The sequence below is a fragment of the Cariama cristata genome, unplaced genomic scaffold, assembly GCF_000690535.1.
Source record: "Cariama cristata isolate BGI_N322 unplaced genomic scaffold, ASM69053v1 scaffold9766, whole genome shotgun sequence".
NCBI classification, from domain to species: Eukaryota; Metazoa; Chordata; class Aves; order Cariamiformes; family Cariamidae; genus Cariama; species Cariama cristata.
The window spans coordinates 78,473-104,795 of record NW_009623847.1 but is presented as its reverse complement, the minus strand read 5'-3'; the positions used below and the strand labels follow the sequence as shown (position 1 = coordinate 104,795).

The following is a 26,323-nucleotide window of genomic DNA, read 5'->3' as shown; positions in this document are numbered from 1 at the left end:
TCACAGGTAACGAAATCTTTCTCCACAGGTCTATACCGCCGTTGAATGACTAACATTTGTCACTTGGCGTACACCTCCACAATTGCAGTCCCAGCAGGTATTTCAGCTGGGATGTTGGGGCACGTGTCAGCCAACCTATTTGAAAGTCCACACTTCTGACCAGGACCGCGCACACCTCATCGCGGTTGCAAGATGTAACTCTGTAGTCTCAGAGATAAGAGCAAGGTGGGACCCCTGAGATATTTCTCCCAGTTCCTATGTTCTAGGCTTATTATTATTGTGCTACTACACGTTTTATGCGCACACACATGGTTCAAAAATCAAGACTATCAAATGAAAGCATGATCAAGCCTGGGCGAAGCATTCTGTGGACGTGCGTTTTGTAATAGTGCTAAGCTCAGAGAGCAAATAGCTCTGGTAACTGAGATGTTTGCCCTCCGTATGCTCCAATAAACTGATTTACCTTTCTTCTTTTTTTTTTCCCCTTTTTTTTAAAAAGAGCTGACGCAAGTTTGTCCAAGGGAGTTGTTGGGGTGTAGCAGCTGTTGATTGGTTCATCTCATACACTCCCATTTGTCTTTAAATCACTGTCCAACTGCTCTACTTTGCACATGAGCAAACTTTTCATTACAGGTACAATTCCTAAAAAATATAACCTGCTCAGCAAGCGAGCAAGAGAACCTGCTTGACTCAGAGGTAAACCTAATTTTTTTTTCTTTATGATGTTTGATCAATGTATTTTAGACAATGGCCACATCTTTAAAAACTGAGACTTAGAAATGTAATTAACCTGTAAATATAAGTTCAATGCGAAGGATGGGCTCCTTAAGATTTACTGATATGGTAATTTACGTTGCCAAATATCTTTGGTATTTCTTCAAGAATGAAATTTAGTCTTTTTTTTTTTTTTTGTACAGTAAATTAAAACCTAAGCAACCAGAGAAGCATCTAAAGGTGTTTAAAATTGACCAGGCAAATAAGAAATTAATGCCTGCTTTCCTTTGCAGCCCTTGGCTAACTTCTGAGAATTTTTTTTCAAGGCTCTTAATTTACTTGGCTAACATTTCTGTAAATAAACAAATCTGTGAAAGCAAGTTTTGCATTTTAATTGTTTATTTCACAGTGACAGCACTTATTTCATTTTGAAATAGCTACGCAGACAATAATATTATAAAGTCACTGTTACAAAGATGAAGAATCTGGCAAAATCTGGTAAATCGGATATCATGGCGGAGCTTACAAATCTTGATACCGCAAAACTCACGCAAATGTTAGTCATATCTGCAACCTGGCATTATTTGCCTAATGGTTGTCCATTCTCTTAATGTCCTAACTGCAGACTGGACAGAAATCAATAACGTTGTGAAATCAGATGCCAAAAATTTCATCATTTTCTGAATCATTGCTGAAAACCGTTAATAAATGATGCAGAACCGTATCCTATACTTGAAGAGAAAAATAGTTTTGTAGGGATAAATAACTTCCCTCTAATAATAGGTTAATCTCTCTTGCAACCAGTATTTCCATTTTAATGTCAGGCTTTAAGAAAAATCTTTTCTGTTCAGCCAAATGCCACAGGAGGCAGCAAAACCATCGCCGTATTGAAGCCAAGTTTAAGCAACACTGTACAGCTAAGAGATTTTTCTTGTATGTTTAGGCACCAAATTCAGAACTCTGAAGCAGAAAGCATGAAATCCCAGGGAAGTTAAAGCAGATGAACTTTGGTGTTTCTGCTCTGATACCATGTGCTAAGCCCCTGGCAGGGCACAGGCCTGCCCGACCTTGGTGGCTGTGCTCTGTCACCCCATCACCGCCTTGGTGCCCGGCCATCGCCCAGGAGCCGTGGTCCAGCCAGCACGAACCCCTGCAAGGGTGCAACCGAGCACCCATCTACCAGCCCTGGCAGGGGGCTTGGGCACAGTACAGCGTGCAGCTGTAGCCAGCATTTCATTTTAAACAGAGCCAGCTAGGGCATCCCCCTCTTTTTCTACATAACATCTTGCAGGTCGAGCAGCGACCCAAGAGGGTACCCCATTTCCTTCTCGTGTGAAGGGGTGGCAGCTCAGCCCCTTCTACGTTACTCATGGGGAGCAGGTGTCAGTACCTCAACGTGCTCCCAAACCCTTCAGTACCTGCAGCATTAGGAACCTGAAGATACGGATTTCCACCAGCTAAGGACCAGTTCTGCTAAGTTCTGCTGAAGTTCAAAGTCACTGCTGGTTGTAGTTACAGTTATCACTGTTTGCAGGATTCAAATCTAATACCAAGCCTGTTTCATGGGTCTCATTCTGCCCATATTTACAGCAATGGCTTTCACCTCATGGTTTGCAGACCCCTTGAACAATACCAACTGCTCCCTAAACCAGGTTCTCAACAGATTTAATTTTGCCACCTGAGGCTTTGCACCTTCACCAGAAGACTTTTAGGAATTCGCAGATTAAAAGAAAAAAAAAAAAAAAGAACAAACCCACAATCAAAAACTGACAATCACTGCTTTACACAGTAATTCCACAGCCTCTTGAGATGACGCCCATAAATCAGATTACCTGTGTAAATGTTTGACAGGACAATGTCCAGATGATTCTTATGCTCTAATGTGTATTTCCAGTCAATTTTTGCTCCCCTTTCCAAATTGTGTTTGCTGTGCTGCACAGACTTCCCTCCCTAGCCTAATCTCTGTGTAACTTAACTCCTGGCAACTTTTTTTGCTTACTTTTCCTCTGTTTCCCAGCTCTTTGAAGATCTGTATTTTTTTGTACCGCCACTTCTGGAAAAGACATTTCTCCGACAAGCGTTAGGCAGCGAGCACAGGGGAGATTTTACCCTTTACCAGAACAGGACCAAGCGCAGGCAGATTTGTCTGCCTGACTTTTGCACCACAGATTACAAATAAGCATCTGGAAGGATTTTTGTTTCTCAGACAGGGCAGCCTCTGCATTTGAAGATGGTTCTGTGAACGAAACCGGAGTTGGGAGGGCTCCGTTGGGGTTTGGGTTTTATTATTTTTTTTTCTCCCGGAGTTATTCATATCCCGAGCGGGCAGAAGCCCCCGGCCGTTGGAACGCAAGTGCCGGCAGCGCTGCCCCGATGCCCAGCTCCTCGTCCCCCCACGCCCGCTCCCCACGCGGCCGCAGGAAGGAGTAAGCACGGCCGCTCTCTCTGGTAGGGAACCTCCTAATGCCCTGTGATATTGCTTTTCCTTTTCAGTCGCCTGGGCTGGGTGAACGCTTTTAGTAAGAAGCAAGGAAGCTGACTTTAATTTCTGGCCAGGGGTCAGTTTTAACCTGCAGGATTAGGTATTTAAATTTTACATTTACATTTAAGCACATGCACTCTAACATTTTGCCACTACAAATACATTTGTAGATGTTCTTAAGAACAACATGGGATCAGTAGCAGAGGATAGTGAAGGGCTGGTCATCAAGCAAGGACTCGTGCATGCATAAATGCAAAACCAAGAAAAAGGCTGCTAAATAATTGCAGGTTTAGTGTTACAAAGAGCCGGGCATAGCCATTATTCGCTGCACTGTTTTCAGATATTGTTATTCCTCGGTGGTGGGCTGCATTTAGCATGTGATATTTATGACAAATGCAATGGACCCAGGCGGTGAGCCCGATGGCAAGGCAGCAGGCAGAGTGCCGGCAGCCCGCGGTTCTGGCCCCAGATGTGCCAGCAATGTCCTGCATCTGCTCCGTGCTCGCCCCCGCCACCGCTGCGCCCCTTCGTCTCCTCGGCTGTGAAAGGGAAATGTAAAATGCATCAAGGAATATCTTTGGGAAGGGACAAGTATTGTAAAACTGCAACATTTCTTGCACAGTGTTTTCCTCTTGAATGTGGGCATGAGAAAATGAATGTCAATGTGCATCTGGAGATGAGAGTGTAACATAAAGCTGCTGCAGTCCCGGAGGGGAAGTCCTCTTTGTAACTTCGGTTTGCACAGTTTCCTTTGGTCCATACAGAAACAGAGAGTTGAGCATTTATTCATAGGATTTTTAAAAGGCAGGAATTTTTCTAACAACGATAGAGATAGCCAGTCTTATATCCATGTAATAATTCTGTGTGCGAGAGAGCTTCTAGTCGTGGGACAAGCAAGAATTAAACACAGACATACTGAAAAACAGAAACTGCTATATCAGAATGGCACCTCCTAATTATCAAAGAAGTGATCATACAGAGGTGCTCACCTCTGCCAGATCCCAGTGCAAGGAACAAATCTTCAAAATGTTTAAATCTGTGACAACATTAATCTTACAACAAAGAGTTCAAAACACCGAGCATTTCGCTTAAGAATACGTATGTTTTGAAGCAGCGGTAGGAAAACCCTGACACACTCCCTTCATTTCTAACAGCAAGTACTTCTGCATCACCATCCCCTAGAAATCCCAAAGCAGCCATTCAAGAAATGATTTTCTGCTGGCTTTGTCATTTAGCCCGATGCCGGACATGCACTGCGCATCCCTTAGCCCTTGCACTCCTTGCCCGTTGAAGGGAGACAGAAGGGCCAAGAGCTGGCACATAAAGGGACATTATGCTTGCCCAGAATTTTCCCAGTCTGCAACAGTTTCTCCTCTTAATGCTATTACAAAGAACAAACACAAAGCCAACAATTCTCCCTGTTTTATCTAATTTGAGGAAAACTCTAATGAGTTGTGTTGTGTTTTGTTTGCAGAACAGAGTGTTCTGGCAGTCCCCGCATGGTAGAGAGGACCCGCAAGCGGACGGTGCGGTGCTGTTTACCCTGAAGAAGCGAGTGTGTGTGCTGGAAAGCGCTGACCGCTCTAATGGATCGCATGGAGCTGCAAAAAGTCAACATCGAGCTCGATGATCAGAGCAACAGCGGGGAAAGCCTTGAAGACAACTACACGGAGCTGGTTGATTCAGAAAAGGCTGCAATTAGGAGGTAAGCATTTAAATGGGAAGGCTGTTCTGTTAAGGCTAGAAAGCAGTAATCAAAAAATAAGCTTCGCTAAGGGCATCTGGGACACAGACCCTCCCTGCTCCGTGCCCTGGGGGATGATGTGCCCAGCACAGCAGGGACAGCCCCAGTCACCCCTTGCCAGCCACCGCCTGCAGTCACCTCTGCGGGCTCCTGGCCCCGAGCCCCCGCTTGGCAATTCCCAACCATTCCGGTCCGATAGTACACGAGTAAATTAATATGCTCCCAGGGCAGGGCAACCTGGGCACGTTGAGAGGGGGAACGCTTTCTAGGGCAAGGTATGGAGAGCAGCAGCTCAGCGGTCCTACGGGGACAGCCCACCAGGCATCTCCAGCGGGACCCACCAGCACCTGGGGGCCCTGAGAAAGACATCTCTGAACCAGCCACCAGGCTCCAGCTCTCAGCTTCTGAACCCCCCTGGCATGTATCTCCAAGGCGCTTTGTTCCTCAGATGTGAAGTACGTGCTCAGCTTTAGCACATTGCTGGCAGTAAGGAATCGTTGCTTTCCAACATCTGCAGTCAACTATAATTTGAAGATTACTGGGTTTAAAACCAAATTCCAAGGCAAAGCAAAGATCCATTGAACATGCCATTGGACATGAGAATCTTACAGGAGAAAAGAGGGGGTTTTTCTGAAGGATTTTAAAATATTCATTGCAACATCAAAGTAAAGTTTCCACTAATGACAAAAAGCACTGCTTGACCATAAAGTGTGTCATAAGCCTTATCTAATGTTTTCTTATTTTCCTTTGTTCAGTCCATTTGCTAGTGATGATGCAGAAAGTCAGAAGTTCCTTACAAATGGATATCTGGGTAAAAAGAAATTGGAAGAATATAATGAAGAATATGTAAGTTTTATTCATTTTTAAGGGTAATTACAATGTAAATCTTATTGATCTGAATCTTTTTCCAAAATTTTCAATAAACAAAGTTACTCCGGAGCTTGATCAGCGTAATCTTGACTTTGGAAGAGTAAACACATTTTCTAACAGCTAGTGCAGCAAACCCTTTCTGTTGTCTTAGAAGTAAAACTGGGTCTTTCCTTCACAAGTAATCAGAAAAATTCCTCGGATCATACTTGGACTTCAGTAGCACCCACGTCATCTCACCCAAGATCTTCAGCCAGTGTGGGTCTGCACCCCTTTTTCTGACAGGAGATTTGGTTCAGGGGAGCTTTGTTGCTCCTATATCAAGGTAGAGTTGGGCCTTAGCGCGTGCGTGCCTTTATTGTTCGTGTCCAGCATCAGTGTAAATGAATCCACATCCAGCTGCACTGCTTTAAAGAAAGGACATTTATGGACTTGATGATCTTAAAGTTCCTTTCCAACCTAAACAATTCTATGATTCTATGATTTTATATTTGGCTTTACGATGCTGAGCACTACACGCTCAGCACACCTCCAACTCTTTAGGCAAAGTCATGTGCGAATGGAAGCACAGCACCAGTTCCTGGGGTGTGCGTGTGGGTACCTCTCTGCTCAGGATTTAATTTTATTCAAAGTTTTTGTGACCTTGGTGCAAAGAAAGGCATTATTTTATTGGTCGTGTTACAGGTTTTATTAGGATTGATCAAATAAAACCAAAAAATACTATTTGTGATTGCAAGCTAAAATTAAGAGCTATATTCCCCTCCTTTCTTTTTCACTTGGTGGCAGGTGTGATTCCCCCCTCTCCTATTTTTTTGCCCTCTTCCACTCTCCTGCCTCCAGCCCAAGCCGCACAGCGCTTCCTTCTTTGCTCCGCCAGCCACACTTTTAGTTCCCCAAAGAAAGCAGCACATCCTACTTGGAGAAAATTCAATAATCAGTCGGATTAATTTTTTAAAAGCATCTGAATTTTTAAAATCAATAACTGGGAAATCTGTTAGGTAACAGTACGTATTTCTACAGAGCCTGGCCAACACAGCCAGTTGTGCCTATGTCGCCTCAGTCGCCAGTCGGGGATGGAGCCTTCCTCCCTGCCGAGACCCGGGGAGAGTGGGAAGGAGCCAGCACCGACTAGCACGGCTGGCTTTGGGGGTAAAAGAGGTTCCTTATGGTGGGAAGCGCCTGTGGGCTCAGGAAACCTCTGAGGATCAAGAGAGCAACCCAGGGAAAACCAGCAATGAGGATAATTAGCCTGTTGTGCTCAATAAAATGCAAATTGATTGCCATTTTCTGTTCTTGCTCCCAACAGCACCGGGGCAGAGCTTCCTTTGGAATGTCCTCGTTCAACCTCAGCAACGCCATTATGGGCAGTGGCATCTTAGGGCTCTCCTATGCCATGGCCAACACGGGAATTATCCTTTTTGTGTAAGTAGATAGAAAGGAAAACAAATAGAATATAAGAAGTGAGCTGGAGCTGAAGTTTTTGTGGTTAGAGAGGTACGTTAAGTTTGTTTTGTTAGCTGAAAAGTTTTGTAAGATCATCTGTAGTGAAAACATTTTAGCTGCACCGCAAGGAACCGTCCACTGCTGACAAACCATTTTTTTTTTTATTTTAGCCCTGTTTTGTATCAGGAACACAATTGTGAATTTATACTGTGCAGTCAAAAACCAGAGGGGAAGAACAGCATACTGGTCCTAAAATAACAACAGCAATCTTGCTGGTTCAGTATGGGAATTCAACAAGGGAAATAAATCACCCATAAAGTATATATTTACATCATCCCAACTGTCTAATCACTATGTAGAAATGGAAGCAGAATATTCTATATGTCTGAAATAGCAGCATGCTTTGAATGAAAGGCATTCACAGATTTATTCAGATTTAATGTTGCTCCCTCAAGTCTATTTGTACTCAATGTGCACAGACGACAGCAATGGTATGTGGCTGACATGCAGTATCTATACAAAGTGGGGTTTGACAGACACTAACAGATAGCCAAGTGAAGTTTTTTAATCTATAGTTAACCTTGTAAAATGAGACAGACTGTACGAAAAAAAAAAAAAAAAGTTGGTTTTCTTTTTTTATTAACTGGTTTTAATTTTAACTGAAACCTTAATTTTAATCCCCCATGAGGCTGGAATAAAATATGACAGTACTGTAAGACAATAAGTCATTGTTTTACATTACTGAAGTCTAACAAGCCTTTAAATCAGGTTGCATGGCTATCTTTATATGGTTTTTTTCTTCTGGAGATTGTGTAACTATGACAGCAACGGCATTTGAAATGCCACGTGTCACTTCCAGTTGCTAAGAAACACCTCCTGTTTTGCCAGTAGAATTTTTAACTGAAAATTAATTGTAGATGCGAATGTTGTCCTGGATAAGTAGTTCCCAGCACCTGCACTCAAATGGTTTAGCTATAGTAATTGCAGATACAAAAATGGAAGCCGATTCTAAAATTGACTGCATTAGAGACTGAAAAATGAAGGATTTTTTTTTCTGTGACTTTCTCTGAGCACTTGTACTAACTAGTATGGCCATAAATTATCACTGGAACAAAAACTGTGATGCATCAATCCTCACTAGGGGAAAAAAACATTACCTTAGTAGTATCATTATTTTTAAGGCTCTGTTCATTCACATAGGTGGCTGAAAAAACCTGATATGAGCCTGATTACATTAGCTCTGTTGGCAGTGCTAAAGCAACCCTATGAAATCATAAACAGCAAAAAACAAAGGACACCTCCACGCACAGCTCATTTTCTTTTCTGTCCTACTTCCATACTTTCTGCATGAGACCGTTCTCCCTTCTGGTAGAGGAAGGAGTTTTATTTAAAAGTATGAAACTGTGCGGGGATATTGTTACCCCCATGGCACGCATTCACTTGCTGGAGGTTCCTGTTTTCACAGATCATGGCATTAGCGTTAGTAGGACAGAAAAATCCCATCTACTAAATGGAAACTGCTGGACATGAAATCTAATTTAGACGATGCTGGCAGCATTGTCAAAGTTTTTGTAATTTACTGTTCTCATGTTGCCCAAGTGCTCTCATGCTGGAAGATGTTCTACAGAGTGAAGGCAAAAGGAGGGTCCCAAAACTCAGAAGCTCTCCAGAAGTTCCCGTTACCTCCTCCTCTCCCACAGGAGAGGTTTGCAATGGCACGGAGCACGCACCGGCGCATCACTTCTGCTGCCCGACATGATTTAGCAAGTGCAACCAGGATGGCTTTGGTTTACCACACTTCATGAGTCAGGACACGGAGACCATGTCTCTCAATAGCAGCTGCGTGGGTGACCCTGATCAAGAAGGATGTCGTCTTGGCAGGATACGCTGAGACCTCAGACATGATCCCCCCTTACCAAATCGCATCAGCCCACGGCGTGAGAGATGACCCTGCTCACATCAAGTCTGTAGCACTGTCTGTCTCTTGGAGAAAGACGCTTCAGAGAAAATTGTGATGGTCTGGTGGCCATCACCTGGCCCTGGGGCCTATGTCTCCTCTTAGACTGTAACTGTTTGATGAACTTGGCTGTCAGTGTCTCCCATATCCGTACCAAACTGTGTGTTCAGTGGAGCCGAAGGTGTGGGCACAAACTCCTGTTCAGCTGTGGAGTAAGGCACATCCATATTTCCTAGCTCTGTCACGTTATCATCACGTCCCCTTCTGCCCCAACACTTGTGCAGGCTGATGACAAGACGGTTGTGGTAATAAGACACGCTGCCCACGGTGGTGTGCCCTGAAAATGTCATACAAAGCTACATTTTTCACCAGCAGTTCACACGAGGGAGATAGATGAAATCGCGTAGGATGCAAATGTCATGTGGAAGGAACACGGTTGCAATCAGAATTAACAAATTCGGGCACCTGTACCTTCAAGCGGACTGGGCTAGGAGAGTATGCTGCAAGTGCTCCAAGAGCAGGTTGTCCGCTGTCATGCCATGCTTCAGCACTATGCAAGACTTCTGATGGACTTTGCGAAGCAGGCATCTCCAGCTGGACTCCACAACCTCACAATGACACGGCAGAAGTCAAAAGCAGTGACTAGCCAGGAGCTGGCAGCGGAGTTGTCACAATCACAGGGGGGGTGGGAGGTTCTGATAGCTCGGAGTAAGGAGAGAGATTAAAATGAGAGGTCAGTGAGCAGGTAAGAGACCAAAGACCCGACTCTTGCCTAGAAAGCTGTTTACTTTAGCAGGGTCTTGTTAAGATGTAAGATTCTGTCCTTGTGGAATAACACGGAGTTGGCACTTACCTGGACTTAAACGAGCCTTGAGGGGGTGTCAGAGGGTATGAGCTGCACCTGCACTCACAAGTGAGCTACGGTTGACATTTAGCTCTGCATTTAGGACTGGGAGTCCAAAGCACAAAAATTGCTGAAAACTATTTACACATTGAACTTCGTGAGAATGAGCAAGCGTACGTTCAAAACAACTGAGTGTCTCTGACGTTCTGCTTGGGATTCTGATTTCTGCTTTGCCTTGCAGAGTTTTGCTGCTGAGCGTAGCAATACTGTCGCTCTACTCGGTCCACCTCTTACTGAAGATATCAAAAGAAGGAGGTATGAGGATCAGGCTGTGACTGACTAAGAGTCCCTACTGCATGAATGTATTTTACCTTGGAATGCAATTCATCAGGTGTGTCCAATGCGGTGGTCCATGTTTCTTTTTTGTGTTGTTTTTTTTTCAGGGTCACTAATATATGAAAAACTGGGAGAAAAGGCATTTGGCTGGCCTGGGAAGTGTGGTGTTTTCATTTCAGTTACAATGCAGAACATTGGAGGTAAGGGGCCAAAGTTTTTTAACTTCTAATGCTTTTCTAAAGAGCACAAGTGCTTTCTCTCCCCTGTCTGGCTAAACGGCATCAGAGATGAGCCAGGTACAGTATACACTCCACTGTAATAAGGAAGGACAGGAGGAATTCATCTTGCCTTCTTTCAGCTACCTGACACTTCAGTGTCTGGTGAAAGCTAGTTGCCCGGGATCTCTCCACGAGCAGTGAAGAACCTTCAATGATGGCTAAAATGGCTTGGCTGACTGTCCTCAAGGAGTTGGCCATTCCTTTTCATTGAGTACAGCTCAGACTAGACATCATCTGCTTCAACTTAGAAAAGATCAATCTGACCTAAAAGGAACAGCACATGGTTCTCACTTCTCCATAAAAGAAAGGCTCTTCAGTAGTTCATTTTCCAGCGGAATTCTCTTCTTGAAATGACAGTTGGGTTGTGATCTCTCTAAGACGTTGAGTGTTTAAGAGTGATTGTTGAAAGTATTCATCCGTAAAGATACTTGCTGTGAAATACCTATGAAGTAACCTCCATCCCCTCAGAACAGGAGACTCTTTACTTACCGATGTAAGTAGTAGGGGTAGTACTGTGCATTCATGCAACAAAGCTCATTTCCTTTTACTGCCCTGGAAGAAGCCTTTTAGGACACTGGAGAACACCATATCTGAAAGCTCAGGGGAGTTTGTAATTCTTTCCAGATTTCTTAAGGAGAAGTAGTCGAAATATAAATTAAATGCATCATTGGTCAATTAAATGGATGTATATTTTTTTGTGATCTCTCGCTTGGAACTTGGTATGTTTTGCAAATCTCCATTGACAGATCATTGCTGTCCTTTCAGAGCAACTTTGCTACCCAGACAGAGGTGGTTCACATCTCTCTGCTGCAAGAGACTTTTTGATTTTGTTCATGAAAGATCCTATTCCATGGTCTTCCTTTCCTTCCTCAAGCCTGGAAACCGAACGTGGTTGAATTCAGGAAAGAAGTATGCTTTTCTGTTAGCGAGGAATAGCTGTTCCTCTAGTCCTCTTGTCTAGACTGATCCATAGGTCTCCAGAGACCTCTCTGTGGCCAATGTAAAATAACTGAAAAAAGCGTGCCTTCTGGCAGTACATTTAAATGAGATGTATAGAAGCCCACCCTTCCAACAGGAATCTTGACAACTGGGGGGGTGGGGGGAGGCGTTCTATATAAATATGGAGTAGAGTATTGGAAGAAAGAGGCTGAAAATAGAAGGGGTAAGGTAGATGAAGAGATTTAAAGGCAGCAACAGCTAAAGTTACTACAGAATGTGATGGACAGTGTCCATTGGAAAAACAATATTTACAACAGAAAGGTAAAAGGAAAAAATAAGAGTGTAAATTTTATCAGAACAGTGATTTGAGCATGTTGTTAATTCAGTAATAGCTGTATCATGTTGTGATACTGAGTGCTAGATGTCATTCAGGACATGCTCATAACAGTATCAAGGGAACATACCGTCTATTTAGGTCACACTATTATTTGAACAAAACTCATTTCTCCGTTTTAGCAAAAACTGGTTTCCCAAGCCAATATGTTTTTCATGCAGCATTAATGTTTTTTAAAACAAATTATTTTTGCTGGGACTACACTGTTTTCTCTGAAGGTACTTGCTTGTTTTTTTCAGCAATGTCAAGCTACCTCTTTATTATTAAATATGAACTTCCTGAAGTGATCAGAGCATTTATGAAACTTGAGGAGAGTTCTGGGTATGTACCTTTGCCCAACCTGAACCTCAGATGAAAATTTCTTGCTTTGATGTCAATGATGATTATTATTTTTTTGTTCTTCCTCTTTAGAGAATGGTACCTAAATGGGAACTACCTCGTCATACTCGTAACAGTTGGGATTATTCTTCCTCTCTCTCTTCTAAAGACCTTAGGTAAGCTTAGTGCCTCACTTAACCTCATTTCTTATTTCTATTAGGGTTGTGAATTTATATGTAGCTGAACTGGGTTGTTTTGTTTTGTTTTTTTTTTTCTTGCTGCACAGGTTATCTTGGTTATACCAGTGGTTTTTCGCTGACCTGCATGGTTTTCTTTGTCAGTGTGGTAGGTGATCGTTTGGGTATTGTCTCTAACAAATACAGACCCCGTAAACTGTGCAGTACCCTTATATTTCTTACCGTGACAATTTCATGTGGGTGTTAGAATAGCACCTGCAAGTGAATCAAATCAACATGGCTATTGCTGAACGAAGCCAGAATAAAAAAGATCAGCCTAAAAAACGTTTGAGAATAAAAAATAAAACAGGACAAAAGCAGAGACAGAGTAACAACAAATACTTGCAGAAGTGGCGTTACTTGGTCTCGTGCTCGCTCTCTTTCCCCTCTCTCTTCTACGTGCCTATTTAGATTTCTGTTGGCATACCCTGGATGTAAGTGCAATCTCCTATGGCGGTACTCTTCCGGTGACATTGTCTGCTCTTTTGTAGGTAATCTTCAAGAAATCCCAAATACCCTGTCCTCTCCCCATCATGAACCATGGGGTTGAAAACTGGACGGCCACCAACAACACGGTGCCAATGCACCTGGTCATGTTACCAAACGAGTCTCTCGGTTCTGGTGTGAATTTCATGATGGACAACACAGCTGGGCACTTGTCGGGCCTTGAGGAGCCAAAAGATACCCCCCCCAAAAGCGGTGTAGAATATGAAGCACACAGCGACAGTAGTGACACATGTCAGCCTCAATACTTTGTGTTCAACTCACGGGTAAGGGAGATTCTGTAGAATTTGTCTTTAGCCATTTGTACCACAGCTAAACTGCTGCCTGCCAAAAGTCAGAGGTACAGCAGTGACCGTTCTTACTAATGGGAGCTTTATTTTACAGACTGCCTATGCAATACCCATCCTGGCATTTGCATTCGTATGCCACCCTGAGGTGCTACCAATATACAGTGAACTGAAAGAGTAAGGTTCTTAAATTTTGTCCCATACTTCCAGTTAACCATAGCTAGAAATCACTTTCTACATGTTCTGCCTTGATTGCTGGTGTGTAGACACCCACCTGCTAATGATTTATTGCTTTCCATAGTAAGCAGATATTGGTTTTGCTTTGACCTAATAGTCAGATACTGGTGAGAGAGAACCACTGTTCAGCTAGCCGCGTTGACAGATATTTACTTAGGAAAGGAGGAATCTGGACAGCCCTTCGAATGACGTGAAATATACTGGGGAACTTGGTTGCAGTGAAACACATAATTCTGGTTTCTAATAATATCTTAATGAGTTCTGTGCCTGGGTCAGCTGCTGCTTACTCTTAAGGTTTCTTGGGATGCCATTGGTTTGGGTGTCTTACATAGGCTCTTCACTCAGCCTATTTTGCTTATCAAATATCAAAAATCCAATACACTTGCTTAAATCAGCACAGAGTTGACAGTTGGGAAGGGCTAAGAAAATGCATTTGTTCAACAGCAGGATTTTATTATAGGAGGTTGTGCTGCAAAACTCAAGGAGGCCAAGACCCATTACCTCCTACTTCAGCAGGTTTAACCTCAGAAGAAATAAAAATTCTTGCATGACTTGGGAACATGCTTCCAGGTCCTATAAGCTCAAGATTTTCTTACACCAAATCTTTAACCAAAGGATTTCTAAAGAAAGGATTTTACCTGCAGGAGGTTCCTGCACCTGCAGAACAGCCCTGTGTAGATATAAGGGTATGTTCATATAGAGCTGAGAGAAAGCTCTTGTCTATTGCTATTATTACCAGCCCTGTAATTTTAGGCACTCCATTTTTTATTCAAAATACACCATGAAAGATTGATAGTATATAAATAATGATATACAAAACAACATGGCACATTTATATGTTGTCACTAAGTAAGCAGTAGAAATGGAGTTTCAACACACTTTTACAAGTCTGTGCTGTTCTGTACAGAGCTGTCAAGCTTCAAGTAAAGAGCTCTGTATAACCAACTTAGTTGCTATAAACTTACTAGCCAGAGAGGGGACGTCAGTGGAGCTATGACTCTTCAGAGTACTTCTTGTACAAACAGAGGTTTTATAAGAGTAGCACCGTTACTCTCTTTCTGTCCTACTTCAGTCGCTCCCGAAAGCGGATGCAGAACGTCTCAAATATCTCCATCACTGGCATGCTTATCATGTATCTTCTGGCCGCCCTCTTTGGATACCTTACCTTCTACGGTAGGTCAAAGCTTGGTTCTCTGCAGAATTTTCCCTCTCATTTTAATGCAGGCGAGGTGGTTGCGTTGCACTGGGGCTCAAGCTTTCATGTATTTTCTGTGGGCCTGAATCCAGGTGTAGGCATTATTCAAACCTAGTACGCAGCATGTAACCTCCTACATAAGCGGTGGGACTTATCCAGCTGTCAGGTCACAAGGTCCTCACCCGTGAGAAACTCGGAGGTACCTCCTAGGGAGACCAGTTGTGTATCTCTTGGGTTTGTGAACTCAGACAACAAGCCGCTGTAAACTTGGCTCTTGGCAAAGGCCAAGAGTGACCGTACTAAAAATATTCCAGTGCTCAACAGTTTTACATGACATTGTTAAGTGCTGCCCACCCTGTCTCTGACGCCACTAATTCAGCTTCACCTATGCTGAAAAACAGGTGCAAATCATTCTGGTGTAAAAAAAATATGGATGAGCTAGACTAATCAGTGGGTAAACAGAGTAGCCCCTGTGTTAGCACACCGTTTAATGCAAACGCCACCTCTTTTTACCTCGTTAGCTCCTCCGCTACGGCAGAGAAGTGAATGACACTGCACAATCTGCTCCCTGTCGCTGGGGTGAGGGGGCTCTGTCTGGGAGCTGGGACACCGGGTGGAGGTCCAAGGGACCTGTTCCCAGTTCACTGACTTGTTCCCTATTCCGTATCAGAGAAGATATTTTTACCTCAGGTTCCACACTCACGTAACGACTTTGAGAAAGACACTTGAGATACTGGAGTACAAAGCATCACCTCAGAGCTGTATTACCCTCATCGTCTCTGAATGATGGACTTGCATCCGTCGTGCTGGGAAAATTCCTCTTTCATGCCTAGCCCATAACATGTATCTGATGACAGCAGCTGGGCCAAAGCTATTTTTATCTGGTTGCAGTATAAAGATCCTTTCGAAAGTGCAGATGTTGCTTAAGTGATTTAACTGCTCTCTGTTTCCTTCTCGTAGGAGAAGTTGAAGACGAGCTACTTCATACGTACACCAAAGTGTACACCTTCGACACCCTCCTGCTCTCGGTTCGCCTGGCGGTGCTGGTGGCTGTAACCCTGACCGTGCCCCTTGTCCTTTTCCCCGTGAGTAACGCAGCTGCTCAAGCTGAAATCAGGGCTAGCCCGTATGCACCCACTGTATGTGCTCAGCGCCGACAGAGTTTAACATTGGAGAAAAGTAAGACGGAGTTTGTATTTGGAAGGGTCTGTTTTCTGACATGCAGTTTGACCAGAGCAAGGACGTTAGGTAGTTAGGGTTGCAAACTTTGAAAGACTGAAATAAACCAGTCTTTATAAACAAATCAGAAATAAATCAGGAACAACTGCCCTGTCTCTCTCTCTCTGTACTATATTTATCAGAGCAGTAATGTAAGTGCCGAAGACTTGGGGATATACTGAACCCACTTAGAGATTTCCCAATGAAGACATAGGTACCTACTCTAGCATCCAAGCCCAAGGCAGAGAGATGCAGCCCAGGCCACGGGCTGCGCTGGACCGCTGGACCCGGCTGTCAGGGCCCTGTGCACATCTCACACGCCTCGGTCTGTGGCCAGGGAGGAAGCTAAGTGCCAGAAAACAGAGGCAGTCAGGACTCAGCCACATAGTCAGATGTCTGATCAAAGTTTGGAGCTTCCAGGTGCTGTTCACAGGGAAAAACGCAATATCCACGGTAGCAGGGACAGCAGCTAAACGAACGACTCTGCAGAGGGACTGACCCTCCTCAGGCATCAGTCCCCACCTGAAGAGTAGATGCCCAGGCTCCCGAATGTCCCAGACCGTCCCTCCTGCCTTCCCTGAGCTGCTACGCAGCAGGGGAGAAAATAGTTGATCCTGGTCGTTAAGTTATGGGAGGCTGCTGTGCCTTTGGTACGGCACGGACAAGCCCAGCGTCACGCTGCCGGTGGGCTCCCAGCAATCCCCATCACACCGTAACATTCCCATCTGATGAGAGCAGTAACTCTGGGGTCCTGTCGCTCTGTTGCCCTGGATGCAAACACGAGCACTGCAGAGATGCTGTTTCCAGGCTTGCTGGCAAATACCCGAGAGCAGCGAAAAAAGTCGTGGTATAAAGCACCCAGAGTGATCAATCTGTCCAGCTTAGAGTGCTCCAGCACTCCGCCTTAAATGTTGTGTTTAAACCAGTGACTAAATGCTTCAATTAATCTTAAATAACTGATCACTCTTCATGGGAAAGCTAAAGGCATTGCAAAAGCCTTTATCAGATGCAGCATTTTGCATTTTTAGGGTTCTGTATAACCACTTTTATGTCTGAATAGTGTGCAAAGGCTTAGCAGTCACACACCACCCCACTAATTGGTCTATTAAAAGAACTCGCGAGAAAATATCATTTGCTTGTAAGCCATATCAAATCAAACAATTTTATACGGTTCATCAGGACAGGCAGCTCAGCAGATCTAGTTACTCCAAATAAGCAGTGTAGGTGCATCAACTACTTTTCTAAGAACTACCACATATGTATTTTCTTAAAGTAGTCAGAGTTTATTCTTTAAAAAAAAAAAAAATTCATTGCATTGCTAAAAAAAAAAAAAGAGTTCAATATAGACCAATGTACCATTAGTCACTGTAAAACTTCACTTTAATAGCTTCATTTTAAGGACTATGTCACTGAATAATGCCCCAGGTGCTGGCAATAAGTGAACAGGAAGGCAGGGAGCGGCGCTTCGATGTAATAAAGCTGTTTTACACCAACTCAGGGGCTGGAGAAAATTTTTGCAATCTGCCTCCCTCTTCCTAATATTGGCTCACATCAACCTGAAAAACATAAAATGCAAAATTCATGCTGTGTTTTCAAATGGTGGGCTCCAAGTCTGACAGAACGCCGTACATTTACTGAATTGCCAAACTCATCCAGAAACAGTTGTCTGTTGTTTTAAAGCAAGCAAACAGAAGTGGGGTTTGAGCTTTTTTCAGTGTAGGAACATTTTTGTTCAACTTCTACATTTCAAATCTTTTAAGTTAATCACGGTACTTCGGAGTAACACTATCTCCAGCCACCAAAGGGATTTGCTCTTGACCTTTTTCCTACTTACTATCTTTGCCAATGAAAAACCTAAAAAATTCTCTCTGTGTCGTGTGAGAAAGTCAGTGGAGCAAAAAGGATCCTCTGCAACAGCTTCTAGGATTATAATTTCCAAGTGGCACTGAAAAATATGCTTTTATTTTGAGAGCGATATATATGTATATATTTAATGAAAGCAAAACAGCAGCTTACTCTTTCTCTCACAAAAGTAAATGACACAACTCCTGTGGGATTTTCAGAGGGATCAGGCTCAGGAACACAACAACTCATATTTCACCCGTGCATTTTTTGCCTGCTGATTAGTATTCAGAGTGGGGGGTTCTTCGGGGGTTTTTTTGCTGATATTAGCATCTTTCAGTTGAACAGATTTCATGTCCCTGATTTTACACCCTATTTACTTGACTTTCTTCTACACTGCAAATATTTGAGTTTCTGCATTAAACTGTGAACGCAGTTCTCAAAAACGTACATCAGAGTGAAATTACATTAAGAGAATCAAAGACTGAAAACACATATCTTCAGTCAGAATTTCTCACAGCAAAAGTAACTAGCATAGATAATTTTAAAAAGTGAAAAGCAAAGATAAATGAATTGCTGGTTTACGTTCCCTGCTGGTTTTCGTCTTACAGATCCGTTCATCTATCAGTGCGTTGCTGTTTCCCAAAAGGCCATTCAGCTGGATAAGACATTTCCTGATTGCAGCAGTAATTCTTGCCGTTAATAACCTGCTTGTAATTTTTGTCCCAGCTATTAAAGACATCTTCGGATTTATTGGTAGGTTTCATAAATACTTTTTGTTTACTCTGTTAATCCTTTCCACAACATATTTACATTCATGGACTGAATGACAGCCTCAGTGTGGGTCTTACAGTAGAGTAATAGAAACACAGATTAAAGTTAAAAGGGAAACAAAAATTCCCAAACAGCTGACAGACAAAGCTAAACACTACCCAGCTTTGTTGCTACCTTGCATGAGGCTCAAGGGATCCAATCATCCCAGTATAAAAACTGGTCAGGAACTCCCATTTTGACATAAAGGGCACTTAGTGCATGTGGAGGAGAGGGAATTCAACTTTGGTTTTCAAGCATCTATAGCCTGGACAAGATGTGTTGACTTCCAAACTGTGATGTTAGAAAAAAGGACATTCTCCCTACCTCTTTCTTTTGGTCAGTTTTGGCCTCTGAGCAGAGAGGTCCATGAAGATCCTCCATCCCCTGAGCTGCTTGAGGACTCGAGGATGCAGATGCCCTTGAGAAAGACACCTCCATGGGGTTTCTGCCTTTTTCATTTCTTATACTCCACGCAGGCAGCTGCTTTGCTCCTCCCTGCCTTCTACAGCTGGGCCACCACACTGGGCGAGGAGAGGAGAGGAGAGGAGAGGAGAGGAGAGGAGAGGAGAGGAGAGGGCACTTCCATGGCACAGGTCATCCCCCCTCTTTTCAACGCCTGCTTTCCAGGGCCATGCCGCCCTGGGGGTGCCTGTTTGTCCTCGCTTCACCAGCTCACGTGCAGACATCCCTATTGCAGACAGCCACAGCAGTTTGAACAAATCCTCTGGGTAACGAGTGCCTCTTTGGTCCTTGAGCACCCAAATAGGGGTCTGGACATCTACAGATCTGCACAAATGCTGCCTACGGAGAGAGCCCGTTGTGCAGCTGGGCTTGGAAGAGCAGCTGCCTCCCCACACGCTCTCTTTTGCGGGTGCACCATGTTGCTTATGTGTCAGACGGCACAGTACTCCGCTCTGCTTTCTCTTCCAGGTGCCTCTTCTGCTACAATGCTGATTTTCATCCTCCCTGCTGCCTTCTACCTGCGGCTCGTTGAGAAGGAGCCTCTGAGGTCTCCCCAGAAGATCGGGGTAAGGGAGCTGGCGGCAATAGCAAAAGGACGGACGGGAGGGTGTGTGCTTTCCACTGGTCACAAATACTCAAACCTTTGCCTTCTGGCAGTTGCTCACACCTGGTAGTGTCTCACCCAAAACCCAGGTCAGGCAGCGTAACCCACCTGAGTGCGGAGAGCCAGGCTTCCCAAGCCAAAGCCTGCAGTGTTCTGCTGCTACTGACACACAACAGCAAGGGGCTGGGTTAAAGTGTGTCTTAAATCACTAGGAAAAGGCATCTACTTAATCCAATCTCAGCTCTAGTTAACACCCGTGCTTGCACAAAGAACCCCAAGGAGCTGTTGGTTCGTGCTAGAAGGCCAGCTGTGGATTTGAGGTCAAGGTTAAGAAGGAAGCTGTACTGCAGAGATAATTAAGTAATAGTGAGCTCCTCACTGAGATAGATCCACACACCTACAGGAGGCACACGTGACAGTCCATCATTTACACACAGCATGTGTTTATACGTCGTGCTGGACTGCCGGAGCAGTACCTTTCACCTCGAACATCAATAGCTATCTGCACAATCGACAATATCACCAAGGAGATGTCCTTTGAAAGTTTAATCAGAAAAGTTATTGATGAAATATATATGCAGGCACATAAGGTAAACAGACGTACATATATACATCTATATACACATTCACAAAAAACATGGACGTGGAACTTCAACCCATACGTACTGCAAGTATAAAAGAAAAAGTTTGTTATGATAAAATGATTTCTGACAATGACTTTAGGAGCTGTTATTATAGAGAGACTGTGAATATTTGTTCATGTTTCTGTCCACTCTTCATGTTGCTGTGTGTTAGGTATGTCCAGAGTCTCATACCCTGCTCTGAGACCACATACGATATTCATCTTCGTGTTACGCAAGTATAAAAGAAAAAGGTTGTTATGATAAAATGATTTCTGACAATGACTTTAGGAGCTGTTATTATAGAGAGACTCTGAATATTTGTTCATGTTTCTGTCCACTCTTCATGTTGCTGTGTGTTAGGCATGTCCAGAGTCTCATACCCTGCTCTCGTGGGTACGTGTTACGAGGCAGAATACTGTTAAGTGTGGACAGATTATGGTAAACTAAAGCCCCACTAAAGCAAAGGGTGACTATAAGCACCTGAATCACTTGAATGTATACAGAGATGTCTTCAGAGAAGAGAGATGTGCTTACCTGTTTGTCTGCTCAGGATGAAAAGGATTAACTCTGAAGCTGTTCTTGCTATCAGAGACAATGATCATTCACTGAAAATTGGTCAGTATTTAACAAAAAAGTTCCTCTGTTATATTTTGTGTTATTGTTCATAATAACAAAGTGGGGTTTTTTTCAGGTCTAGTCTTGTAAAGCCTGACTCTCTTGGACTGAAACTCACACAAGACTAACTTTGATTCCCACAACCCTGTAGGACATTACCTGGGCTTCAGTCACACAGAATGACCCAAACTCAGGCCCTGGGTGTTACACAAATGCGGTGCCAGTGGGACAGTCTGTGAACTACAGTCTGCTCAGGCACTTCTTTTATTAATGAAATTTCATTTTCCAATTGCAGGCTCTAATTTTTCTCATACTTGGCATAATCTTCATGATGGTGAGTATGACTCTTATTGTCATGGACTGGATTTACAACCCCTCGAGTTCCAGACATCACTAACCTGTGGAGACAACCGAGTGCTTTTTATACCATAAATATTTGCATTGTGTGCTCCGAAGGACACCTAAACGGGACAGTTATTCCTAGCTAGTAACTGTAGTATTTTGAAGACAGTTTCTGGTAAGGTCACTCGAACCCAATGGAGTCTATGTCATCCTTTTCACTAAGGACCGTTATTTATGCATTAGGAACCTGAGCTTAGCATTTCTGGCCAGGTGAAATGAAATGTGTGGTGTGGATGCTTTCTGTTTTCAAAACCAAGATAACTGTGTACATAGTCCTCAAAAAATAGCTTGGCATCACCCTTTTCAAACTCTCCCATCATGCCAATAACCACAGATCCTGGAGCCCTGGAAAGGGAATGGCCAGAAAACCAGCTAGTGCCTTCTTTTCTGTCTGAAGCTCATGGGAGTGGATGCCCGGGTCCAAGGAAAAGGGTAGGGGACCTGAAAGGTGACTGCTCCCTACCAACCCGTCTGTCAGAAAGATGATGGCTTTGACAAGCCAGTGGACAAAGCTGAGCATCAGATTTGTTGCCCAAATTCGCTGCCCTTGGCAGGTGACGGCTGTCGTAGAGAATAAAGCTCTCTGGCACAGACCGTGCCCAGGTGTGTGCTGGAAGAACCGTTGAGCATTCACGTGTTGTTGTTAAAGATGCCTGTGCTGGAAACGTCAGGCATTTCTGCTGCGGGTTTTTTGGGGTTTCTTTACTTTTTTAATTCTTGTGTGAGCTTGCATCGCTGAACAAGTTGTATCCTCCATAGAAACTTGTCTTCCATTCTCACGGGAATTTAAAGAGACCACAAGGTGTGGCGAAGCACCCTATCCAGTATTGTTCAGTACTTGTGTATTTGATAAACGTTCAGTGCAGGAAACTGTAATTTGCTATATATAAAAATATGTGTATTTATGTACATAATTTTTTGTTTTCCTCTAGTTATAAAAATATTACCCTGTGGTAAATGATTTTTGAAAATTTTTTTATGTGTCACTGTTTTCATAGCCACACACTTAATACTGTTTTGAAGAAAACATATTGGATTGGTGGGTTTGTAAAAGGTTCATTTTTATTCAGCAGTGTTTGAAACACACCTGTAGCAAGCCCTAACTGTAACCTGTGTAAAAACACATTCAGATGTTTACTTATGTCACAATAAATTGCAAGGTGTTTTCCTCTTGAGAATTTTTAATACATGCCTCGAAGTTCTCTATGACCATCGTACACCACAAATTTGGGTAACTTGCTGTACCTTAGCTTGTCTATGCACACGTTAGCATTCAACAACATACATAATCAAGGTATGCAAAGGAAAAGACGTTACTGGCAATCTCGAGTGTATCATGCTATGCAGCTGTGCAAGACAGAAAAAAGCAAAGGTTAAGTTCTGTGATATATGGATGCTTCATTAACACTCAGTGCCCTCCAGACAGTGATTTTGGCTGTGCTGTGGAGGACTCACTACATGCGCTCTCTGTACACACCAGGGGAAAATATTCAGAGAAGTCACGTTAGCTCCATGGCAGAGGGAAGGAGTGGGAAGGTGCGGTTGTTGCTTTTAATACACTTACACAAACCCAGGCTCATGTAATTGGAGTTTTCGCTTTCCAACTTAGAAATCTGTTGAGTACACACCTGTGAACTCGGAAAGCCACAGAGCACACTAAAGGTGTCTGTGCTCACTCTTCAGCTTCACACAAAATTATTTGCGTGTGCGTGCGTGTGTGTATATACTTACAGGTGAACTGGAAAAGCATATCAAATATATATTCCACACCGATTGCTTTCTTTCTGAGCAGTATTTTGTGCTCACTGGAGTACTCTACCCTTAATACACTGAGGCAAGCTTCCTCACAAATGCTAAGTCTGGCTTTGCATTTTTTTAAAGAAAAAGGTGCCAATAATCTTGGGCTCTATCTTCAGCAGACTAACACAAATAATTCTGCATTATTACTGAGGAGACCTTTAACATGGACTGGAGTTAACAGTAACACACCCGCACACCTCTCTCCCTGTTGCTATTACCGAGAGCTACCGGTATGGAAGAACTGAACTGTAACCGCATCTTTGCTTCAGAGCAAAAGCACATATAGTGACTGCAGCTGCGTGGAGAGACTCAGGAATTCATGTAGTCCACCTAAAACATAGACGACCTCAAGAAAAGTAACAGGAAAACTACGGAACAATGGCATAACTCACTGCCTTTTCATGTCACGAAGGTGTCGGTGTCCGAAATAGAGGTAAGGAGTCCATAAAACATCAGTTTTGCAAGTCAAAATGTGTTGGTCACAGCGACAGGCAGCTGCCGTGCCACCGGCAGCAAGGGCAGTATCGCACGCTGACGTATGAGCACCGCTGCGAGTGGTGGAGTGGGAGTTTCTTCGTTTTGTAATGTTGCCAATAGACCTTGTGAGGATTTTTATTACAAAACCACCCACGGATGTATAATAAATGAATTTTTCAAAGACTGTAGATCTTTTTTTCTTCTGTTTTAGGCTAACAGGAGAAGGTTGTTGGTTTTTTTTAAATCAAGTAGTGTCAAACTGGTAGGCTTAACACCCGCACCACTAAAACTGCATTCCCTTTCAAGAGAGAAATCTGTGTATCCGTGTACCTGCAGATGAGCAAGACGGCAGCCCCTTCATGGAATAACCCTTTTGCATACCCTGTTTTGGATCTATTCGTGGACCTGCATAGACATCACCGAGTGGAGAATGGCTGGCGTTAAAAGTGGGGTTATCTGCGAGACACTGAATGTCTCGTTCTTCGGAGCGTGGGATTAGCCGGGATACACAGTATAGCAGCTAAGTATAGTCACTATTAGGGGCATGCACCAGATGGTACCGCTCTGTATAAATACTTCCTATCATTGCAGCTGTAGGTTTTCCTGCTGTTACATATTTGTCTGGTGCCTAATCGTAGCCCAAAATATACCGGTCTACGCATCGCTCCAGCACCGATGAGCTCATGTGAGAACCACGCTCGCAGACCCGGCCAGCCTGCGTTCGCAACCTGCCCGCTAACGAGGGAAGCACTGCAGACCCAGACGCTTGCTCAACACCTCCGACACAAACATCTTCCTCAATTTTCTCCTTCCCTTGTGGTCAGGTATCCTTAATTCCCTACAGCATCTCCTTTGCTCTGTCTTGATGGTTCTTGAGTGATAAATCCTCTGTGGCAGGAGGTTGTTTTAATTAAACAAGTAAAATTGTGGCAAGTGAATGAGGACAGTTAAAGAAAAGGAAAAGGTATGTCTTTGAGAACAAAAAGAAAAGCAATGAAAAACTATTAGAAATTTTAGCGGTCATAGGGGTGCGTCATTAAATGGACATGACAAGAATGCCAGAAGTGATATAGAAAAAAACAGAAGTAATGAATAAATAATTCAGCTCTGGATTTGGAAAGAGGCAGAACAAGGGACACTCATTAGAGGGCAAAGTCCTCTCTAGTCCATAAATAATCAAAGATGATGTTAAACAACATCTATCTGAAAGAAGGGCAGCAGGTCTAGATAAGCCACAAAGCAGCTGGCTCTGGTGTTAATTTTCAGTAAACCTTGGCATGCTTGGCTAGTTCTCAATGGCTGACATAATAGTAATTAGAGCCAGTCAGCAATTACTCACTAAGAGGTCTAGTTGGTGCAATAGGTGGAAAATTTCCATTCATTTGACTTTAAATTTCAACGGAAGTTTTACTGAAAATGTGCTTATTGCCACAAAATTCTGGCAAAGCCCAAGCAGACCCGAGTGGAAACCTGCCTGGTTTTCCATTAACCTGCCTGGCAAGGTGCTGGGGGCTCTGGGGGTTACAGCTCCTGGGCTCCCCCTCCCCTGGGTGCCCCAGGAGAGGGATCCACTATAGGGTCAGCCCCCCGACACCCAGCCCGGGTGCTTTGGTCGGGGGTCCAGGGTGAGCTCGGGGTCACAGGGTCTCCTCCCGTTAAGCCTGGCCTCAGTGCTGTGGTGGTAATTCTGTTAGTATTTTCATAGTGTATTGTGCTGTCCAGTAGCATCTGGAAAAAAAAAAAAAAAAAAAAAACCAAAAAAAAAACCACCACACTTGGAGAATGTTTTTAGTTAATTAAATCATCACTTACTGCAAAGACTTAAAAGCTTGTGCTGAACTTGGGTGATAACGATTATTTTCAAAAGAGCATGGGAAACGTGAAGCTGGAAGGGATCTCAAGTAACCTCCTATTCCACACCTGGGTTAGATAACTGTCTTGGGTCAGTGTTTGCAGGCAACAACCCTGGCTCCAGCTGCTCATTTCAGACATCCAGTAGTCCGGAAAAAAAAATAAAAATAAATAAAATGCTGTGCTAACAGGTCTCACAAGCACTAAAGCCTGGGAAGAGCTGCTGCTTCCAGCCACGCAGCAGACCCCGCTGGTACCTCAGTCCCCTCTGGACGCTGGGGTGCTGGGGGGCATTCGCAGTGGTGCGGAGCTGCCGCTTTCATCAGCAAAGCGTAACTCTGAAAGGAGTTACGGCATGTGGAGCCAAGTGCTAAACCCAATGCATCGTGTAATGATAAATAGCTTTGGAAATCCATACGCTGTCCTAATTTTGCTTCATAAAGTGAGATGGAGACCTTGTTCTGTTGCTCACAATGAAACAGAAGGTGTTTATCACCCAGCAGAAGCAAAACTAAACACAAAAGGATGCTCGCCTGGCCACAGCTCTCCAGGACACTTTGAAGTGGATGTTTCAAGTTCCACACGCTCAAATGGAAAGTGTTCACAGCATTCATTCATCCTAACATGCAGCATGTGCCTCTCCTGGCACATTTATCTTAAGGCTTGGGAAAGTTACCCTGACCTCAGTAACAGATTGTCTCCACATAAATTATTACCTAGCTGTTTATTCCCAAAAGGAGGGTCCGCGCCTCCTCTCAGGAGAAGCTCAATGGCTGCATGCCATCAGCATCAGCCTCCTTTTCCCTCCCTGACCGAAGCGAAACTTCGGCCTTTTCCACCA

General features: G+C 43.7%; 1 protein-coding gene across 1 annotated transcript; it reads left to right on the top strand.

Moving 5' to 3' along the window:
* Positions 1 to 620: 620 nt before the first annotated feature.
* On the top strand, positions 621 to 22,539 carry SLC38A4 (solute carrier family 38, member 4). Its single transcript, XM_009702929.1, has 16 exons — positions 621 to 696; positions 4,671 to 4,901; positions 5,696 to 5,786; positions 7,114 to 7,229; positions 10,293 to 10,366; positions 10,495 to 10,587; positions 12,238 to 12,319; positions 12,410 to 12,492; positions 12,603 to 12,661; positions 13,044 to 13,322; positions 13,441 to 13,520; positions 14,653 to 14,753; positions 15,736 to 15,860; positions 18,447 to 18,591; positions 19,579 to 19,676; positions 21,248 to 22,539. Exons 2-16 carry the CDS (start codon positions 4,783 to 4,785, stop codon positions 21,347 to 21,349), a joined length of 1,647 nt encoding a protein of 548 aa, XP_009701231.1. The 5' UTR covers positions 621 to 696; positions 4,671 to 4,782; the 3' UTR covers positions 21,350 to 22,539.
* Positions 22,540 to 26,323: the final 3,784 nt, after the last annotated feature.

Bases quoted from the DNA above. Each gene is read 5' to 3' on its own strand.
- SLC38A4 (XM_009702929.1), top strand. From the start codon at position 4,783: ATGGATCGCATGGAGCTGCAAAAAGTCAACATCGAGCTCGATGATCAG. The intron at 12,493-12,602 runs GTAAGCTTAGTG...CTTGCTGCACAG, and splicing joins CTCTCTTCTAAAGACCTTAG to GTTATCTTGGTTATACCAGT. The intron at 18,592-19,578 runs GTAGGTTTCATA...TTTCTCTTCCAG, and splicing joins AGACATCTTCGGATTTATTG to GTGCCTCTTCTGCTACAATG.